The sequence below is a fragment of the Apteryx mantelli genome, chromosome 3 (assembly GCF_036417845.1).
Source record: "Apteryx mantelli isolate bAptMan1 chromosome 3, bAptMan1.hap1, whole genome shotgun sequence".
NCBI lineage: Eukaryota > Metazoa > Chordata > Aves > Apterygiformes > Apterygidae > Apteryx > Apteryx mantelli.
The window spans coordinates 83806850-83825138 of record NC_089980.1 but is presented as its reverse complement, the minus strand read 5'-3'; the positions used below and the strand labels follow the sequence as shown (position 1 = coordinate 83825138).

Below are 18289 nucleotides of genomic sequence, written 5' to 3'. Positions count from 1 at the left end.
GCTGCATCCCCTCAGTTAGCCAAAGCTGAATATGCTATACTGGACGTTACAGGCAGAATGGATTCAATAGAAAAAGAAAATAGAGAGATAAACTACACAGAGCTTTTGCCAGTTTTCAAGGTGACCCCAGCTCTTTGCTTGTCCCAGTGAAGTGTGCGATTCTCCTAAGACTCCTAAGGTATTTTAGTAGTAAGGAAGGCTGATTGCCTTTCATTCATGAGTATGATAGGCCTATAACTCATCTGGTAAGATAAAATCAAGTAAGATATTAAAGCCTTTCTCACAAATGAAGTTAAAGGTAATGATTGTTCTTCACTAGGGAGGTATTACATTTTGAAATGATCTTCACCAGGAGTAAACAGTGATGTGTTCACGTCTAAGCCTTGCACATAGCTTGATCTGAGGCAAAGGAGCATTTCTCAGTGTGTGCTTAGTTTTTTTATTTATTTATGCTGTTTACCTCATTTCAGAACAGTTAAGTAATTAATTCTGTTCATCAAGTATACTGACTGTACTTGGCAGTAAGTGATAGGTGTTTAGTATTTCATTATCATATCTTTGAATAGTTTTTATTGATATTATCTTTGCATTTCTAATCAAAGGCCTTTTTAGGAAAGAAGGATAAATTAATATATTGTTTTTCTGAAATGAAAAGTGAAGCTTGAATACTGCTTGAATTTTTGTCTCCTTACACATCAGCCTGAAGACATCTTCACATAGTTCAGTTGTGCAATTATTCAGCCTGTAAACATAGAATAGCTGTGTATTATGCAATCAAATGCATGTAACTAATTTTTTAAAGTATTCCCACACCCATTTTCAGGCCTGATTGGTAATGTTTGATGCATGTGGACTATAATTTGCATATTCAGTAACGAACTGCACAATTAGCAGATTTTGCTCGTATCTGATTAAGCTCAGGCAGACATACTATCTCTAAGGGTTTTTGTGGTCTGCTGCTTGCTGTAGACTTTCCCATTAGCCTACCTACAGAGTCTCTGCTGTAAATGCGTGTAGACCTATCGTGAGGATAGTGCTAAATGCATAAATTCACAATGACTCTTGTGTTTTAAAAGATGCAGGGGTTCATAGATGAGATGAGGACCTCTCCAAGTGAGCTGATTCAAAGTCTTCCTATAGCTCTGGGTTTTAATATGCATTTAGCTAAGCCAAAGCAGCTTTGTGAGTGGACATTGCTATCAGCCCTGCTAAGTGTGATTTTTGCCAGCTCCATCTCCTCTTTGCAACCCTCCGCTCATCATGTACATGTACAGGCAGGTCAACATCTTCCCCTTCAGCTGAGAAGATGTTGACCTGTGCTGTTGAAATTCTTTCATAGGATGATGGACAGTTGAACAGATTTTTTGAGGCGTTGAAAACATTTGAGCAATGAAAAACTGGTGTTTGAATGTTTTGGGATTTCTGTATTTGACCTGAGTTTAAAAGGGAAAATCTAAAAGGTTATGTATGAAACCTGGCAGTGCGAATATTATTCATATTTCAAATTAGCTAAATGGTCTCTGCTCTTTATTTAAGAGGTATGCCATTATAAGAAAAGAAGATCCCAAAAGAAGTGTTTTAAATACTGTTCTGACCACTCGAATTCTTCAGAAAACAAGAGAGTGAATGTCAGTAGGCATACACACTTCGATTGAGGAATGTATCTGCAGCTCAGAAAATTGGTCAGAGGCAAAATGCTACGCAAAATATATACCACGTAAATGCAACACTAGCATAAACAGGTCTTCAGATGGCAAAGTTTTTTTTTTTTCCCTTTCAGATTTTCCCCACATGTTGTCTTTATTATGTGACTGTGATTCATTTGTCATTATAACATTTTGCTAGGATTCATGCAATAAAGCAGGGAGCAACTCAATTCATGTTTGGGGCACTGATGTTCCACACCCTAAAGGGAAGTGGTTATATACAAATGAGTGGATTCATGGACTTATGTTAGCCAGAGGATTTCTCCCCTTTAGCCAGTCTGTCACTACAAATTATACAACAGAACACTTAAATACAAGTTTTATTTAAGTTTTAGGCATTCCTCAAATTTTGTAGACCAGCACAAAAGTGCTGTGAATCTAATCTCATTCCTTCTTAAAAAAGCGTGTACCAACCATTGCTTATGCTGGCTAAAGCCTCACTTTCAGCTGTGATACAAAACTGACGGTACAGTTCTTTTCACCTTCAACACTTCTGGGTTTGATGAACCAGTGAAGGCAGCCATCGTATTTAGATTTTTACGCTATCACCATCAAAAGGTTGTCCTATAGCAGCTGAAAGCCGTATCTCAGGGTCATTACTCTGCACGCTATTTTCTTCAGTGTTCACCAAAAGAAAGACTCCGTAGCAGACCTTGTCTTTCAGACTGAGCATGGTATCCAGATTTAGATGTGAAATTATTAATCATCAGTCAGGAAAGCTAGTCTAACATCAGTTTTGGTGAAACTGAGTCACCTTTGTCTGACGAACCTTAAATGTTAACACAGCTTATGCACGTGTTGTCTCTAGGAGAAATAAATATGCGATAATGTCTCCTTTCAAAGGCATAGCTTTGCATTGGACAAAAATATTTCCTTTGTCCCACAGAGGGAATCGCACAGTATGGACAAGGTGCAGCCTTTATTGAAATGCTTTTCTCCTAGAGTGAACTGCATTATCTGAGCATATAAAAATACTGAGCTCTGAATAATGCTTCTGATTTTTTACTTAGTTAAAGGGATATGTGAAAGCAAGATTAACCATGTAGTTCTCAAGAAGACAACAGCCATTGCTGCACTGACTGTAAGTGTGTAACATGAATGTTTTAAAAGTTTAATAGGAATTGCTTTTAGAGACCTTCTTTTCATGTTTTTGTCAGATTTCTGTATCCCTTTTGCCCCTTTTTTGTCACTTTTCCCCTCTTTCCCCATCTAATGGCTTAGTATTTTTTCCCTTAATTTTGTGAGGTGATCATCAGTCTTGACTGGAAAGACAGATTAAAGAGCAGCTAAGTGCCTGCTTAGTTCTCCATTCACTTGCAGTCAGTAGAGGTTGATGTGCTCCTCTGGGGCGGATGTCAGATCTGCTGAGTGACTAGTAATAATTTGGAGAGTTAACTTGTTCTTGCATATTTTACAGCCAGTAACTAGTGTGAAATTGCTAGAGAAATTACTGAAAACGCTTTCTCCTCCCCACACCCAGTCACTGAAGGTTGTTAGAAAAACCGAGCATTTACTGACATGCAGGAGAGTCTGATTGCTGGTGTGTGTGTGTGTGGAGAAGCGAGCGCCTTCCAACGCCTTGTTTTGGCTTGAGGGGATCCATCAAACCAGTTTTTCCTTATTATATATTGTAATAAATGTCTTGCTTGAATAAAGGGTGTGGCCAGGTTTCTTTTTCTCCCCTCAAAGGAAACTTGTGATTACACTATTGTTTCTGGTATTTCAGGAAATCCAGGGAAATGTCCAGACAAGTTCTCACTGAAGATCAAGTCGAGCAGTTTCTTAACAGCCAAAACTCTTTTTAACAGTTGGCTTTTGAATGAGTGTTTACAGTATTCCAAGGCCTCAGCTTTGGAAAGATTTATGAAGTGAAGAATGTCTGCTTTTGTTTTATCAAATCCCATGCTTTTCTCTTAGATGCATAAACTATACTGTATATTTTTCTGTGTTTTTTTGTTAAGTGGGTACAGCTCTTTACTAAAGATTCCTAACTCTTACTGTGTTTCTGTCTTTCTGTTTAGCTAAAACCACAGATCTGGTAAAAGGCTGGGGCATCTCACTTGGGGTCAAGCAAGCCCCAAGCCTGTGAGAACAGGTAGCCAAGACCCTCTAATTTTCAACTGTAATTAATTCACCTTCCTGACCCTCACTAGATGCCTTTTCTTTCCTTTCCTGAAGTCTTTGGCCACCTTTTGGAAATGCTAATTGAAAGTTATATTTGTTTTTTCCTAAAACTGAGGAATGGTTATCGCTTGTTCTGGAGTTGTGACCGTGTTGCGCAGAGTTGAGTGCCGAATAGCCAGGCTGTCTCACCCCGACTGCCAGACCCTACTATGCCATCAGCTCACATGTGCTGCGTATTAAACACCACCTTCCCCCATGTCCTGTGAGGGCGGCCTTTTTGTGGCCTGGGGTGCCCTTGCTCGGGGGTGTGGGTGCACGGCAGGGATGGAGGGAAGAGGCCTCCCCGCTCCTCTTTCGTAGTGACTGCCTGTGAAAGCGAAGTTTTGGTGCGAAGGTGGGATGGGGACAAATTTCAAGAACACAGTGTTTTCATATGACACATTCCCGCTGGTTTTGCGGGGTGTTTTTGAAAGATTCACATGCTGGCTAACTGAGCTTTTAGCTCTGAAGTGAGGCCAGCATAATCCATGTTCACCATGTTCCCTGTCCTTCCCCAGCTACTGAGGTACTTCCAAGTTACTTTTGGTTTGAGAAAAGGCTACTGAATATAAAGATCATAATTTAAAATGCTCTCCCCCTACAGCTCCTTAGGGCAGTTGTGTTAATGATAATCCCAAAGGGGAAGATCCATGGGTTGATGCTACACACTGCTCACCAGCCATGGGTTACACTGCAAGACAAGCGTTAAAGACAGAAAAAAGGGAGAAGATTCCCAGTTGAACGGAGGATTTTATGAGCTGATATCTAAGCTGAGTTTCTTAAAGACTTTTGCAAATGCCAAATGAAGTCAAGGAATCTGAAAGCAGAACAAATCAGGCATGCAATAGGTACAGATGAAAAAATTGCTTTTAAAAGAAAGAAAAAGGGCTTGCAGAAGAGGTAGATAAAATTAAGAGCTGGGGAAGAAAACAGCATGTAACTGTTGCTCGTTGGTGTGAGAGAAGAGTCCTCCAGGCACAGCATTTCTTAAGGGAAGTAGAAAGAATAAAGGAACATAATTCAACAAAGCAGTCTCAGGAAATATGCCAGAGACTGGTTGACTGTAGAAGTAAACTAGACTTCATAAAACAGACAGTGCTGTAAAGATCATCAGATTTGCAAAACAACACTATTATGAAAAAGACAAAAGCAGTAGACTATTGCTAACATTTCAAAAATAAACAACACATAAAATAATCTCTTCAGTCTCCAGATGAGCCAGCCAAAGGATATTCATGAGACAATTTACAGCGATTTTTGCAGGATGTTAATACTGCTTGGAGACAATGATTCCGAAATAAGAGTATTTCATTTAAGCCACCTAAACCATGTCAACAGGTCAGGAGTTCTAGAAGAAAGGCATTAAATGATAATTTAATTATAGCAAATATTACATAATGTACATTTGAAATCCCTAAGCCCCTAATAGTTTTCATGTAGAATTAAAATATATATATGTATATATATATATATATATATATATATAAAAGAATCTGGAGTGAACATATGCAACCACAGTTGGGTCAGGTCTTTAATGAGACACTGAAAGAAGAAAAGGCATCTGGATGTAGTAATACTGAGATATGGAAAACACCTACTCAGTTGCAGGACAGATAACATGTCTCTATTAAAGCAAAATATTTTCTTTGTTCTTAGTAAACAAACCAAACAATCCTGCCTACTTACCCTAGCAAAGATCCAAGAGCCACTTCAACAGGAAGCAGAGAGAGAGATCATCATTCATGACTTGTTTCTCAAGACAAATATGCAAAGCAACTCACCTCGCAACAAATATCAGAAGATGAAAAACTGATAGCGTGATCTGGCATTTTCCAAAAGGCATCATAAAAAACTTTTGGCTCGGTACCAAGTTTAGAATTAGATATTTATCTAGAGTCAAATCCAAATCCTGCAATAAAAGTTTATCAAGGCCCTATAAACAGGGGTCTCCCTTTTATACTAGGCACAAACCAAGGCTCTCCATCATCCCTTCTCTTCACTGTGGCTATATAGTATTCATACAGACAGCCTGGGGCAGTCAACTAATCCAAGGTAGAGCAGACACAGAGGACAAGGAGCACTTATAAGCCTTAAAAGTAGATGATAAAATAGTATTTTTGACGCATGCTCTTGTCACCTCAATTTCAAGTGGAAAATACTGAGTTAGTAAATGTGAGGTTTTCAGATGAAGTCCAAGGGCTAGGGAGGCTGATGGGTTTTAGCCTTCTAATGTCTGTAACATCCCACATTATGTGTATTCAAAGGAAGACCTGATAAGTCAATGGAGAGGAAATCTACTGAGCATTACTGTGTATATAGAAAGAGCATCTAACTCAGGCACACCACAAGCTGGAATGTTTGGAGTCTGCGAGACTATCCTTTCTGTGGCTTTATACCACTAAAGTAAATGGAGGACTACTTTATGGAAGTGCATAGGAAAGAGTATATGTGATTAGAAATAATTACAATATTTTTCTAAAGAAAATTAGAAAACGGGTCAAAATAAATCAAAATCCATATCTTACCCTGATTCAGTTCTATTTTCTAAGCATTACAAGTTATTATCCTGAAGAATTTCTTGGAAGTTTGTCAATGTAAAATAAATTAATTGTGGGGAAAATGAGAATCAGGGGTTAAAAAGGCCACTCTGCAGAAGCTTGGCAAAATGGAGAGAGGTGCTGCTGAACGTAAAAAAATATTATTGGGTAAACCAAATTGGAAGAGTGCTTTCATTGGTCATTCTAAACACAATAAATACTGAAGAGAAAGAAGAATAACACCTTTCCCTGAAAACAGACTGCACATGATTTCATGCAGTAAAGAACCTCTAAGCTAAAATGGTATCTAATCAGCTTCTCTAAGAACAGCAATAGAGGTGTGAGATAATGCTTTTTGTTTTTCTAAACACTAAGTATCAGTGCTAATTTCTGTATTTGATAGCACAGAATTAAACTGTACTAAAACCCAGCAAAGTCTGAATGACCTAGCAGTATACTGCTGATATATTGCCCGAATTCAGAGGAATTGTGTTCAAATAATTTGCAAGGATTCATCAGCTTGCAAAAAAAAAAAAAAAAAAAAAGGAACAAGTGAATGTTCTGTTGTAGCAATAAATGCATCTTATTTTTTTTTCAAATCTAAATTAATAAACCTTTTGGAGAATATTCATTCCGTAGATCCTGCTTCTCTGTTATAAAACATCTTTTAGATAATACCTTTTAGATATCTTGGGCCTCTAGTTCTGAGATTCTTAAAGCCCATTTATCCACTGGAGTCTCCCAAGGCGCATCGGAACTGTTCTTAGTGGAATTTGAAGATAATCATAGCATTTGTAACCATTACAGGATTTGTTACTTAACAGTACAAAACTCATCTTTAGGCACTGCATGCTGATTTCTTAAGCTGACTGTTTCTGGATATTTGGCTTTCATTTGTATTATACAGCACTTTATGTCTATATGACTCTTTATGTCTAGACTTTTTTTGTTTTATCGTTTTTGCTTGCGACATATGTGATTTGTTTGTATAATTAGCTGGAACACATGTAGACTTGCTCCTGGAGGTGTGTGGTTGAGTGAGTCAGCAGTCTAAATTATACCTAAATAGTAGATAGGTCACTGAGAATCGTTACAAGGGAGAGAGCCAAAGCGTGTTTGTGAGAATATTCTCACACCTGTAGATATCTATGCATGTACACATGTAGAATCAGTCTTTGAGGGAAGAAAAGAACTAAAGCTTTCTCAAGTGTTTTGTTTTAAAGAAATGTAATGCCTTCTTGTCTTCTTCTCCTCTCTCTCTGTCTCTCAAAAATAATCTAAGTTAGCACTTTACTTCTCCCACTGCAACCTGACACAAAAGACCACCTCAAATAAATCACTCTTGCAGTTGTCTGGTATGACACAGTGTCAGATGCTGTCTTTTTGATAAGTTCATTTCTAAGCAATTTGTTTAACCCTTTTTATAGACATTGTTTTCTCTAAGTTGTGAGTCATTTGCAACACATGAGTACTCCAGGGAAATGTCATAATTGTTGCTTTGTTTCTGTGCCTGCCTGGTCTTGCCTTTTAATTTATAAGCCAAAACTCAGACTTACTCTTTTGATTTGTCCTATTCTGTTAATAATTGGCTACTGTTGGCTCTGATTGTGTTACTCTCTGTAGGCTGGTCTTACAGTTGTTGCAAGGCTGGTGAAGACCACCCCAAGAGGATAAAAAAGTAGTGAAGAGGCTCTTAGGAGCCTATTAGAAAGGGTACCATTCACTGGATTTATGCTGTGTGGTGGCTGTAATTTCTTGTTTCTCAAAAGTCAGTTCCAAGTTACCCCAAAGTATCCACCACAAATAAAATAAGACTGTCTGGGAAAAATTGAAGTGATCAGTTTTTACCCCAAGGACTTGCTTTAGGATACCAAAGCTGTCACTCACCTCAACAGGGTAGATGTCTTGAGGGCTTTCAAAGGTTCTTATTTGCTTTTTCTCTTAGTAAAAATATATTAGCTATTTTACAAATACCGCTTATTAACAGTTTATATTGCAAACATCTTCACAAATTCAGAGAACAGTTTCCAAACTGCCTTTGATTTGCTGGGTCATCTGTGCTTGAGGGCAGCCAGAGACAAGTGTTTGCACCCAGATGTGGTGACAGAAGGCAAGAGCAAAGACTATGGAAGTCTCAAAAGAAAGTTCCCCTCAGGAACTGACTTCCAGTGAAGCAAATGTAATTATCAAAAGTCCCAGGGACTCCTCCTGTCTCACAAAAGGAATGTCCCAAACAGTATTGCCAGATACTGCAGTTGGAAGCTATAAAACTCTTACCTAAGTCAGGGTAACACAAGGCTCATGTTTCTCTCTCCCTCCACCTCTCTCTCTCCTTCCCTCTTCTTCTCTTACCTTCTTCTTCCCCCCACCTCTTTTTCATTTCAAACTCTAAAGGAAACTTGAATTACATATTTCAATTGTTTGATGCTTCTAGAGGGAAAATAAATGAACATATTTTCTAAGTATTTGGTAAGTGGTACTGTACTGCCTTGTTGTACAACTTGACTCATGGCACCCATGTCCTTTAAAATCAGGTATGCTGTTTGTGATCTTAATCTTTTCTAAATAGCTGTTACGCTAAAGAAGCATGATCTGTAAGCATCTGGAGAGTTTATCTAGTGGACCCTATGTAGATCCCTTGGATTGCCTTTAAATGGTCTATTCTTTTCTCTAATGAGTTACTGCTGTTTTTAAGAATGTTATACTTCAAAGGCCAAAGAGTGTTAATCACTCTCTTAAGGCTTAAGTGATGAGAGATGTTAATGCTAGAATTTTTACCATGGAGAGACAACTGGATTCATGGCATTCTTTGTCAGGGTAACTTTGGAGCTCATGCCCATAAAGGACTGAAGTCAAAATCCTTTCGTCAACATTTGGAATCATCCTGAAGGAGAAGAACAAGCATATTATGAAATTCTTTACTTATCCATCTTATACTATGTTATCTAAGCTTTTGAAATCTTCTTTGTTCTGTCTGTAGGGCCATACTGTGGTAATGTGATGCCTGTCCCCAAAGAAATCATTTTGGATAGTAATGAAGCAACTATTCACTTTGAGAGTGGATCCCACGTGTCAGGACGAGGCTTTCTGTTATCATATGCCAGTAGTGACCATCCAGGTAAAGTGAAATCCAAAAGCACTACTTCTAATGGATTAGCAGCATAGTCCTCCCTATTTCTTGTCTACTCCACATACAGGCTTTAGCCCAGTATTTGGTCCAAAGTATTTCTAGAGATCTTATTAGCATGAACCATAATATTTTTAATAGCGTGTGCACAAGAAGCAGTTGTAACCTTAAGCAGATATAAAGGCTGCTGAAATCTTACCTAGATAATTTGCAGTACAGGCCCAGTGAAACAGAAAAAGAATATGTTCTCCTTGAAGCTTCACTGTGCTCTGGGCTCCAACATTTACTGCACAGTGAAGGGATTGTAGAGATTAAGGTTTAATTCCTACAGTTGATGTTCTGGGGTCTGTGCAACTTTGTTGAAGGTAACAGAAACTCCACGTTGTGTATGAAACATAGGACGAGTAGAAGAGGGAGACAAAAAGGATGAGGGAAACCATATCTGTTGCTTTCTAGCTAATAAAATTGTGTAACTATTATACAGAGAGATCTTTAAATGTATTTTCATGTTTAGGCAAATATTCTTCTGTTTTTTCTATGTTCTGCGATTGGGATTTACATTTGTAAACTTTTCACAGATCTCATCACATGTTTGGAACGAGGAAACCACCACACAAAGACTGAGTACAGGTAAAGGGGGTTTAAAGCTCTCTGCGCTGTGGCTTACTTTTCTGTATCTGTCATCTGGTCTGCTAATTGTTGTAAAGTATCATACAAGACGTAGATTCTTAGTTTTCTGGAGAAGTTTTTGAGCCACAGTGCTGTAATAATCTAAGGCCTGGTTGTGAGAGGCAGTAGTGTGGAATAGAAGTCTATGGCCCAGAAAAAAAGAGGGAATCAAATTACAGAGCACTCAGCAATTCTGATTTGGGCATATATATACATAGTATATGTAAAAAGAGTTTCCACTTTGCAATTCAAAGTAGCCTCAAAATCCATTGCATCTCTTGAGAGCAGAAGGGATGAAACATCCCGCATGATCACACCCTCGCTGATAAATGATTATCTCAGGACAACCTATAATTTCTTAGGACCTTGAACTTTATGATAGAATTTGAAATGGTAATAAATTGTACTCTTCTGGTGTTGTCTGGATGTGGATGTAGGCGTCTTATCTGGGCTGTGTTGAAAGCTTGTGTAGTAGCATTTCTGGAACAACAGAATTAAAGAAAAATGCAATTGCAAAACTGCTGTTTTGGCTCTCTGTGTGTGCTACTATGTGCAGTCCACTGATGAACTCGAGGGCACATTTACCTTCTAGAATCACTCGTAGATGATCAGTCAGAACTTACTGTTAAAATATTTATTAGTTTGCGAGCATTTCTTGTGTATGAGTGTGTTTCATCATTACAATCCAGATTTTAAGCAAGGATCTGTTCTCTTACTACAGCAGATATTGTCCTGCTGGCTGCAGAGACGTAGCAGGTGACATTTCTGGGAATATAATAGAAGGATACAGAGATGTAAGTACACAAATAACGAGGGGAAATTTATAAAGACAGAAGATTTATAAAGGCAGAATCCACTGCTCAATTACATAGCACAAATTAAAGTTTCAACTTTTGCTGCTTGGCTTTTGTTAGTATTTCTTCCCAGCTGCATTAGATATAATTCTTATCATTAATATATTAGTATGTTATCAGTATATAGGCACTGAGACATTTTTAAATGGACTAATCAACTGTGTGTGAGCAAAGTCCACTGACTGTCAAATATGCCTACAGACTGTTGGTTTCTGGCTTTTTGGCTGCATGGGGTTTTTCCCCCCTTGAGGTAGTGCTCATTAATGTACTAAATATTCCTATGACTTCAGCTTTTACTTATTTGGATCTAGTGCACTTCTCTTGAGTAACCTCTTATAGGAAAAACAATAAATTTCAGTAACGCGTGGCTTTTTATTAAGATTTTGCCTACAGTATCCCAGGAATCTACTCTGAGATGAAATGAATATTATACACTGCCTAATCACAGCCCGTTGATAACTACCAAGCCCTTGGACTGTTTTTTATTAATTACTCTTTCTTGAAAGTGTAGAAGTTGCCCGAGTGGTTACATTTTTCCCTCGGTTCATATCATAAATTGCTCTGCCCTTGCTGTGCCCCTCACTCCAGCCTCTCCTCCCTTCATTCCTGTGAAATCTTTACATCTCTCACAGTGGAGTAAGTTTAATCACACCATTGAAGTAAAATCCCACCCTATCACAAATAAAGCAGTTGTTGAGTTTCCAGAAAGTCAGTGTTCATGTTTAACTTGTTCATCCAGTTATTCAAGCATACCACTCCAGCCTGGAAAATGGCAGGGCTGAAAAAACAAAGAAATGCCACGTTAGACTGTAATTAGCAGGAGTTATTCCTGCCATTCTGGGTGATTAGAAGAAAAAAAAAAAAAGCAGCACATGGCATGACCTGTGCAGATCTTATCTACGCTCAGGAATTTTTGCAAGAAATTTTCCCTTCACTGCTAACAGGGAGGCAGCTTTCGTGATGGGAGCAGCCTTTAGGACTGCCAGGTAGCCCCTGCTGCCTTCGCATCCCTTAACTGCCCGGCTGCCTTTGGAGCGGGTAGTCATCGCTCGGTTATCCTGGTGCTCGAGTAGTAGAGACGCCCCAGCTGGCCCCATGCGAATGACCGAGCAGACTTGCCCGTTCTGTCACCACCAGCTTGGGAATCTCTGTTGCACTTTTCTGCCGACCTTTCTTTCCTCTGTTTCACCTTAATGATATGTTATTGCCACCCAGTCTCTTTTTTCGCTTTATCAGGATTATCCCACCTGAGATACTGGCAAATTCTTAAAACCCAGGGGCATCCAGTAGACTGCCAAATTTCCTAACATATGCCATGCCTCAGCTCCTCAGCCAGCATGCAGGAGTAGATATGTCTGGCTTCAGGCAAGGCCATGACATATTTTTCATTTTCTCATTGCAAAGACGAGTGATTGCCTTGCCTTTGACTTTGTTTTCCTGAGGAGGGCCACAATATTCATTAGGTTAAGACCTTATGGCACCTTCTCAGAAGCAGATTATTTGCTTTTCCCATTTTATAAACTTGACATTTGGAAAGAGATCTAATTTTTTCAAATTTGCAGAATTTTATGAGCTGTAAAACATGTATAATGGTGGCTAGGAAGTAAAAGTATTGGAAAAAGCTTGCCAGGTTTTTCCTGATGGTTTTGCGCTCCGATGACTTCTGCCTTGCAGACCTCGCTGCTGTGCAAGTCGGCCATCCATGCCGGCGTTATCGCGGACGAGCTGGGCGGCCAGATCAGCGTGACCCAGCAGAAGGGCATCAGCCGCTACGAGGGCGTCGTGGCCAACGGCGTGCCCTCGCAGGAGTGAGTATCCGCAGGGTGCCTCCCGCTGACCCGGAGTCACGCGGAAAGCACAGCGAACCCCCCCAGATCAGTAAACACAGGTGGGATAGCACATGCCGGTGCTTTATGGGGAGGAAAAGACGTTACGATACAAGAGAAAAAGGGTGTGGGTCTTGGGGGCTTTTGGGCTTTGGTTTTATAGCTTTATTAGAATAGTGTTGGAGGTGGATATAGGAAAATGCTTCAAGTTTTAAGCGTTTTTATACCATGTTAAGCTGCGTCGTCGTCGTCTTTTTTTTTTCTTTTCCTTCAAAAACATATTTGCAAATTACTTTGTTAGCAGGTACTTGAAAGTATGATGTTCTGCAACAAATACCTTTAATGGTTGCACTAATAAATCAGGTTCAATTAATGTTAAAGTTTAAAAAAAACTAGGAAGAATGAATAAATAAATAGCGCTGTTGAGCCATAGGGGATTTAATGGATAATTTCTTAAACGTGCTTTTGACATGTTCAGAATTTTTTCCTTTTAAAATATTTATAGCAAGGGTGTTATATTTACCACTTATCTGCTGCCTTTTAACTGTACTGTTGCTGAAGTAGAAATAAATCCCCTAATCTCTATCCAGCACAGTAAGCCCTTCCAGCAACTGCCTCTGTCATTCCTGTTGGTTCATATCTTTTAATTTTCAAATGTTAGCTGGGTTTTGCATGAGGCATTTTTCTTGTGGGAAGGGAAATCTCCTCAGCCCAATAGCCTGTGAGAGCTAAGGGAATATGCCATTTTTTAATATTTTTTTCCTGTTCTTCCCATGTTTTCTCCAGGCCCCCTGACAGTTTTACAGTTACAATTTCATTCATGCCAAAACCAAAAAAAAAAAAAACCCACCAAAAACCCCTAATACAATACCATCTCAGCCATTCAGTAACCATTAGTTTTAACTGTCTCCCTCCTCTCAGTGAAACAGAATAAGCAGACCAGTTACAGAATCACTGAGAAACCTATTGGTACCAAAACTGAAACTGATTTAAAGCTATCCTTATATGCACCTCACTGCTGTCAGGTGCTGAGCACTTAATCAAATGTTTAATTTTTAAGTCCTGTTCCCAGTGAGGCTGGCCATATTCACACCGTGAGCCCATGGCAAACGTAGCATCCATCCAGTCTGTTGATGTGCTTAAACTTAAGCATGGGTCAAAATGCTTGGTATAATGTCAGTGGACTACCCAGAGATGGGTAGCACGTAGAACACTAGCAGAAGGCCTGTAAAGCCTAAATATTTTTTATTTTTCTTAAACATGTTGCTTGACAGCTGATTGTCTATGAAAAATAATGTAATCTTGTCTCAAGCAAAACAGAACTGAGATCTCAGCTCAGTCACTAAGCCCTGCTATAAAACAAATAATATTTCCATCACACATGCCAGCTTTGTGAAACCCTTAAGCAATTAAATATTTTGTGCCTTCACTAAAGATGTTATAGAACCATTTAGATATATTTGTATGTTCATGCTCCTTGACAATCCCAGGAGTAATTCAGATAGTAGCATATAAAATGGCATAATGAAAGACAGCTGGGATTTCCATTTGTATTTTTTTCATAATACAAGAGCTAGTGAGCACCGAATGAAGTGTAAAAGACAGCAAATGTACACTTGCTGAGGGAAAATAGTTTGCATAATCAACCCATGAACTTAGCTGCCAAGTGTCCTTTTAATGCTGCTATTCACAAAATGTCTTATACATTTTATATGAGTGATAAAAGTACCCACAGAGATGAAAACTTGCCTCTGTTACATCAAGTGGCAAAACTCCCATTTGCTCTAACGGAACCGGAGCTAAAATATGTGGTTTGAGGCTGAAGGGAGCTACGAAGGCTCGGATTCAGGCCATGCAACGTTAGGTCCCTCGGAGAGCGCTCTGAGGAGGAGTGCAGGCACCTCGAGTGGGTCTCCCGCGCACCTAAAGGAGGCCGGGGTGCTCTGTGGGGAGGATGCAGATCTAAAGGGGTTAAATTGCCTGGAGGAGACAACCGTTGCTTCCTGCAGAGCCAAAGGTAAACGCAGTCACAGTGTGTGTCAGGTGCCTACCAGCTAGATGGCACGATTTCTAGCAGAAAAGGAGGGCAAGCACAGCGCGGCTCCTGCTACCCCCGGCAGGTGGGACAGTCACGGGAGCAGATGAACTGCTGGTGGGATCCCATTATTCCAGGAGGGGGAAATGGGAGGAGGAAGGGAAATCATTTTATTCCGAAACATGAAAAAGCATTTCCAGAAACCCTGCGTCCATTTACTAAGAAAATGAAGGGATGCATTTCATGCTTTAAGAAGGCTTTTAAAATATGTATTTCTAAAGCTGCGTAACTTCCCTGTCCTCAGGATACATACACGCTGCAATAAATTCCTTTTACCAGGAACCACCAATGCTGTGAAGGAAAAGTTGGCACTTGGACAGCAGTGTTTTAAGAGCTCTTAATACTCCTTTAAATGCAAGCTTACTCAAGTTTCTAAAATCTCATTTACGGTAGATTTCAGTATTAAAGATTTATATTATTTAGTGACTTGAGCTGAAATTGACCTCATCAAAAGCTGCTGCCATGTGCATTGAGCTGTTAAATATCTGTATTCTAGTGTAAAAGTTAGGCTATGAATCGCTCACTTACCAGCTCTTAAGGCCTGACCTTGGCCTCCCTGGCTTCATTGTTCAGTATGCTTGCTATGCCCTGTTATCTGTGTGATTTTCAGTTCTCATGATCCATGAGAGGACCTGAACCCACAAATGATATAATGAAGATCAAGTGGCCAGATTTATTGGGCAGTTCTGATATCCAAGTACAAATACACGGGGGTTTAACTTTGTAATCTGAACTGGTCTGTGAAGGTCTGTAAACATGTATCTGCACATGTGAAATCATTTGCCTTTGCAAAGGAAGCAACCACACAATTGCACATGAATCGTGCAACTGGAGATTTGGGGTTAACCTGCATCATTTATAAAAAACACTTCCTTGAGACTGACTCTGAAAAAAAGGATTTTACATTAACATACATTTATTATGTGAAGCAGCATCTTTTTTGAAGAGGTACCAGTGCAGGTATCTCATGCAGCCCCATCACCAATACTGTTTGCTAGGCAAAATTGTGAAGGTTGCCAGGAAAACGAGGAGCACAGGTTGATACCATCCCTTAAAGGACAAAGTGAAGTTTGTGTGACAAATGCCTCTTGCCACATTATTAAACTGATGAATTATCACTTACTGAATTAGTTTGTCCTTTTCAGTGACTTGCAGAATTATATCAGAAATATTTCAGCATGACTTCATGTCTTTATAGATCTTAGAAATGTGAACCTCATCCCTTTCTTTGCTAAAATTAGAGACCTGTAGTTCAAAAGGGATCTCAGTGACTTTTTTAATTACAAAGGGATATCTCATAAGTAAGTATTCTGGGAGGACTGTGATTCCTATGTTGGATAGGTTTTACTGATCAGCATGTTTTTTTTTTTTTATTTTCTTCTTTTCTCATGTAATGGATTGCTCTGTATTTAACAAGAAAGCAAAAACTGTTTTTGCTATAATTTAGAACTGGTTGGAAGTAAGCAGAGCACAACTGATAGCCCAGGAGGATTGCCTGGGGGGAAGATGTGGGAGGGAAGGGTTGAGTTTCTTGTTCTAGCTACTATACCACCCACATCCCCAAATAAATCAGGTCCCTCCTTCATCTCTGAAGGGCTTCGTTTGCCTGTAGTCATCAGTTTTCCCTCAATGACAAAAAGAAGCTGTGTTTTTATTGACCTTGATGTGGGACCATTTGCCTATTCCCCATTTGCTATATTCTTAAGATGCATAATTGTGTGAACCACTGTTAGGCCACAGACTATGTCTTAGGGGAAAATTTTGTGGCTAACAGTAAAGGGCAGTCCAAAGGGGAGTCCTGTCTATACTTAAGTGCAGAACTTATTTTATTGCTCAGTCACACTGTCCAAGATTTTTCAAAGGAGACAACCGATCCATGTAGCTAACTGGAGAGACACTGAAAGGGTCTGATTTTCAGGAAATCCAAACTGATTTCATGTTAAAGCACAGGCTTTTATTTTGTCAGACAGCCAATCGCTGTAATCACTTTTGGAACAAAGTCGGAAGGGCACCTCACTGGGAAACCAGAAAGAAATGTGGCTTTGTAGGGAGGCCAAGAAAAGCACAGCTTTCCCTTGCTATGCTTATTTTACATCATTATGAATTATATTGGGTTGTGCGGAGTGGACCAAGAAACAGCTTCGCTCCTTGAGTAAAGTAGAACAACCAGTAGTTTTCATTCAACCTGACTGCGATACTTTTTAGCCAAAGTAGGACTGGCCAGAGCTAATGTGGTTTAGTCACGTATAACTTGCTTAAGGCTAGATTTTTTTAGACTTGATGTGGATTTACACCAACAGACATTCACTGATTTCGGTGAAGGCACTCTAATTTAAGCTAATGTAAGTGAGAAGAGAATTAGACCCCAGTAGACCGCGGTTACATTGTAGGGAACTGTGGTTCCTGTTGGCTGGCCAATTCTTGGCTTTTCGAAGGCTCTTGCATTGCTGGTTTGAGGAGCAGAGGGGGAAAGATTTCCCAGCAAAGTGCCCAGCAGTGGCAAAGGTCCTGTGCAAAGAGTGAAGCAGAGCAAAATCCCGTAACAGTCTGATGAGACGGGGAGTCACTTGAAGGCATAACCAGTATGCTCAAAACTCTTAAAACTGGTCTGAGTTCTGTCACAGTAAGAGAAGTAAAACAGTGCTGCTACTGCGGTAGGTAATCAAACAGCAAAATAAAAGGTTATCTGGCCAGAGATATTCTGTTAGATAAAAAGTGATTCTGTATTACAGTGAATATATTTATCTATATCTTATCATTCCTATGACCAGTTTCTGAAAGGCTGAATTACCTTTTTCTTTTCTTACAGTGGTTCACTGTCAGATAAGCGGTTTATATTTACTTCAAATGGTAAGAATAATGGCCTCGGTTTTAGATATTTAAATTGTACCTTTTTATTTAATTATTTTCTGCAAAAGTTTTGAAAAGTAACCAGAATAATGTCAGGCTGTGTATAACATGGTTATTTTAGGACAGCAATTTTTAAAAATTGGCAGGTTGAATAAAAAATTGAAGGCATGTGAAGTGAGCTAGAAAAAAACAGAATAGGAGTAGGTCATATGCACATAGATCAGAAACAGAAGTAGTATTCTGATCTTATTTCTGGTGCTAGTATGTGAAAAGCAATCTGATAATACCATTTTTATGCACTTCAGGCAGCAGAAAATGAAAGCAGTGTTCCTTCAGACATTTATAAATTCTGTCTTCATTATGCAAGGAGAGGACTAAAACATACAGAGAAACAAAAATATATTTATGTTACACTTATACAGAACTAGGTTTTTTTATGGCTTTCCAAGATGCAATACATCT

At 39.2% G+C, this 18289-nt stretch overlaps 1 protein-coding gene across 1 annotated transcript in view; it reads left to right on the top strand.

Moving 5' to 3' along the window:
* Window positions 1–18289, top strand: part of DCBLD1 (discoidin, CUB and LCCL domain containing 1) — a 47893-nt gene that overhangs the window by 16441 nt on the left and 13163 nt on the right. The window contains exons 3-7 of the mRNA XM_067293808.1: window positions 9387–9524; window positions 10112–10163; window positions 10924–10996; window positions 12731–12864; window positions 17787–17827. Coding sequence (XP_067149909.1) covers window positions 9387–9524; window positions 10112–10163; window positions 10924–10996; window positions 12731–12864; window positions 17787–17827 — 438 coding nt within the window. The remainder of the gene's footprint in view (window positions 1–9386; window positions 9525–10111; window positions 10164–10923; window positions 10997–12730; window positions 12865–17786; window positions 17828–18289) is intronic.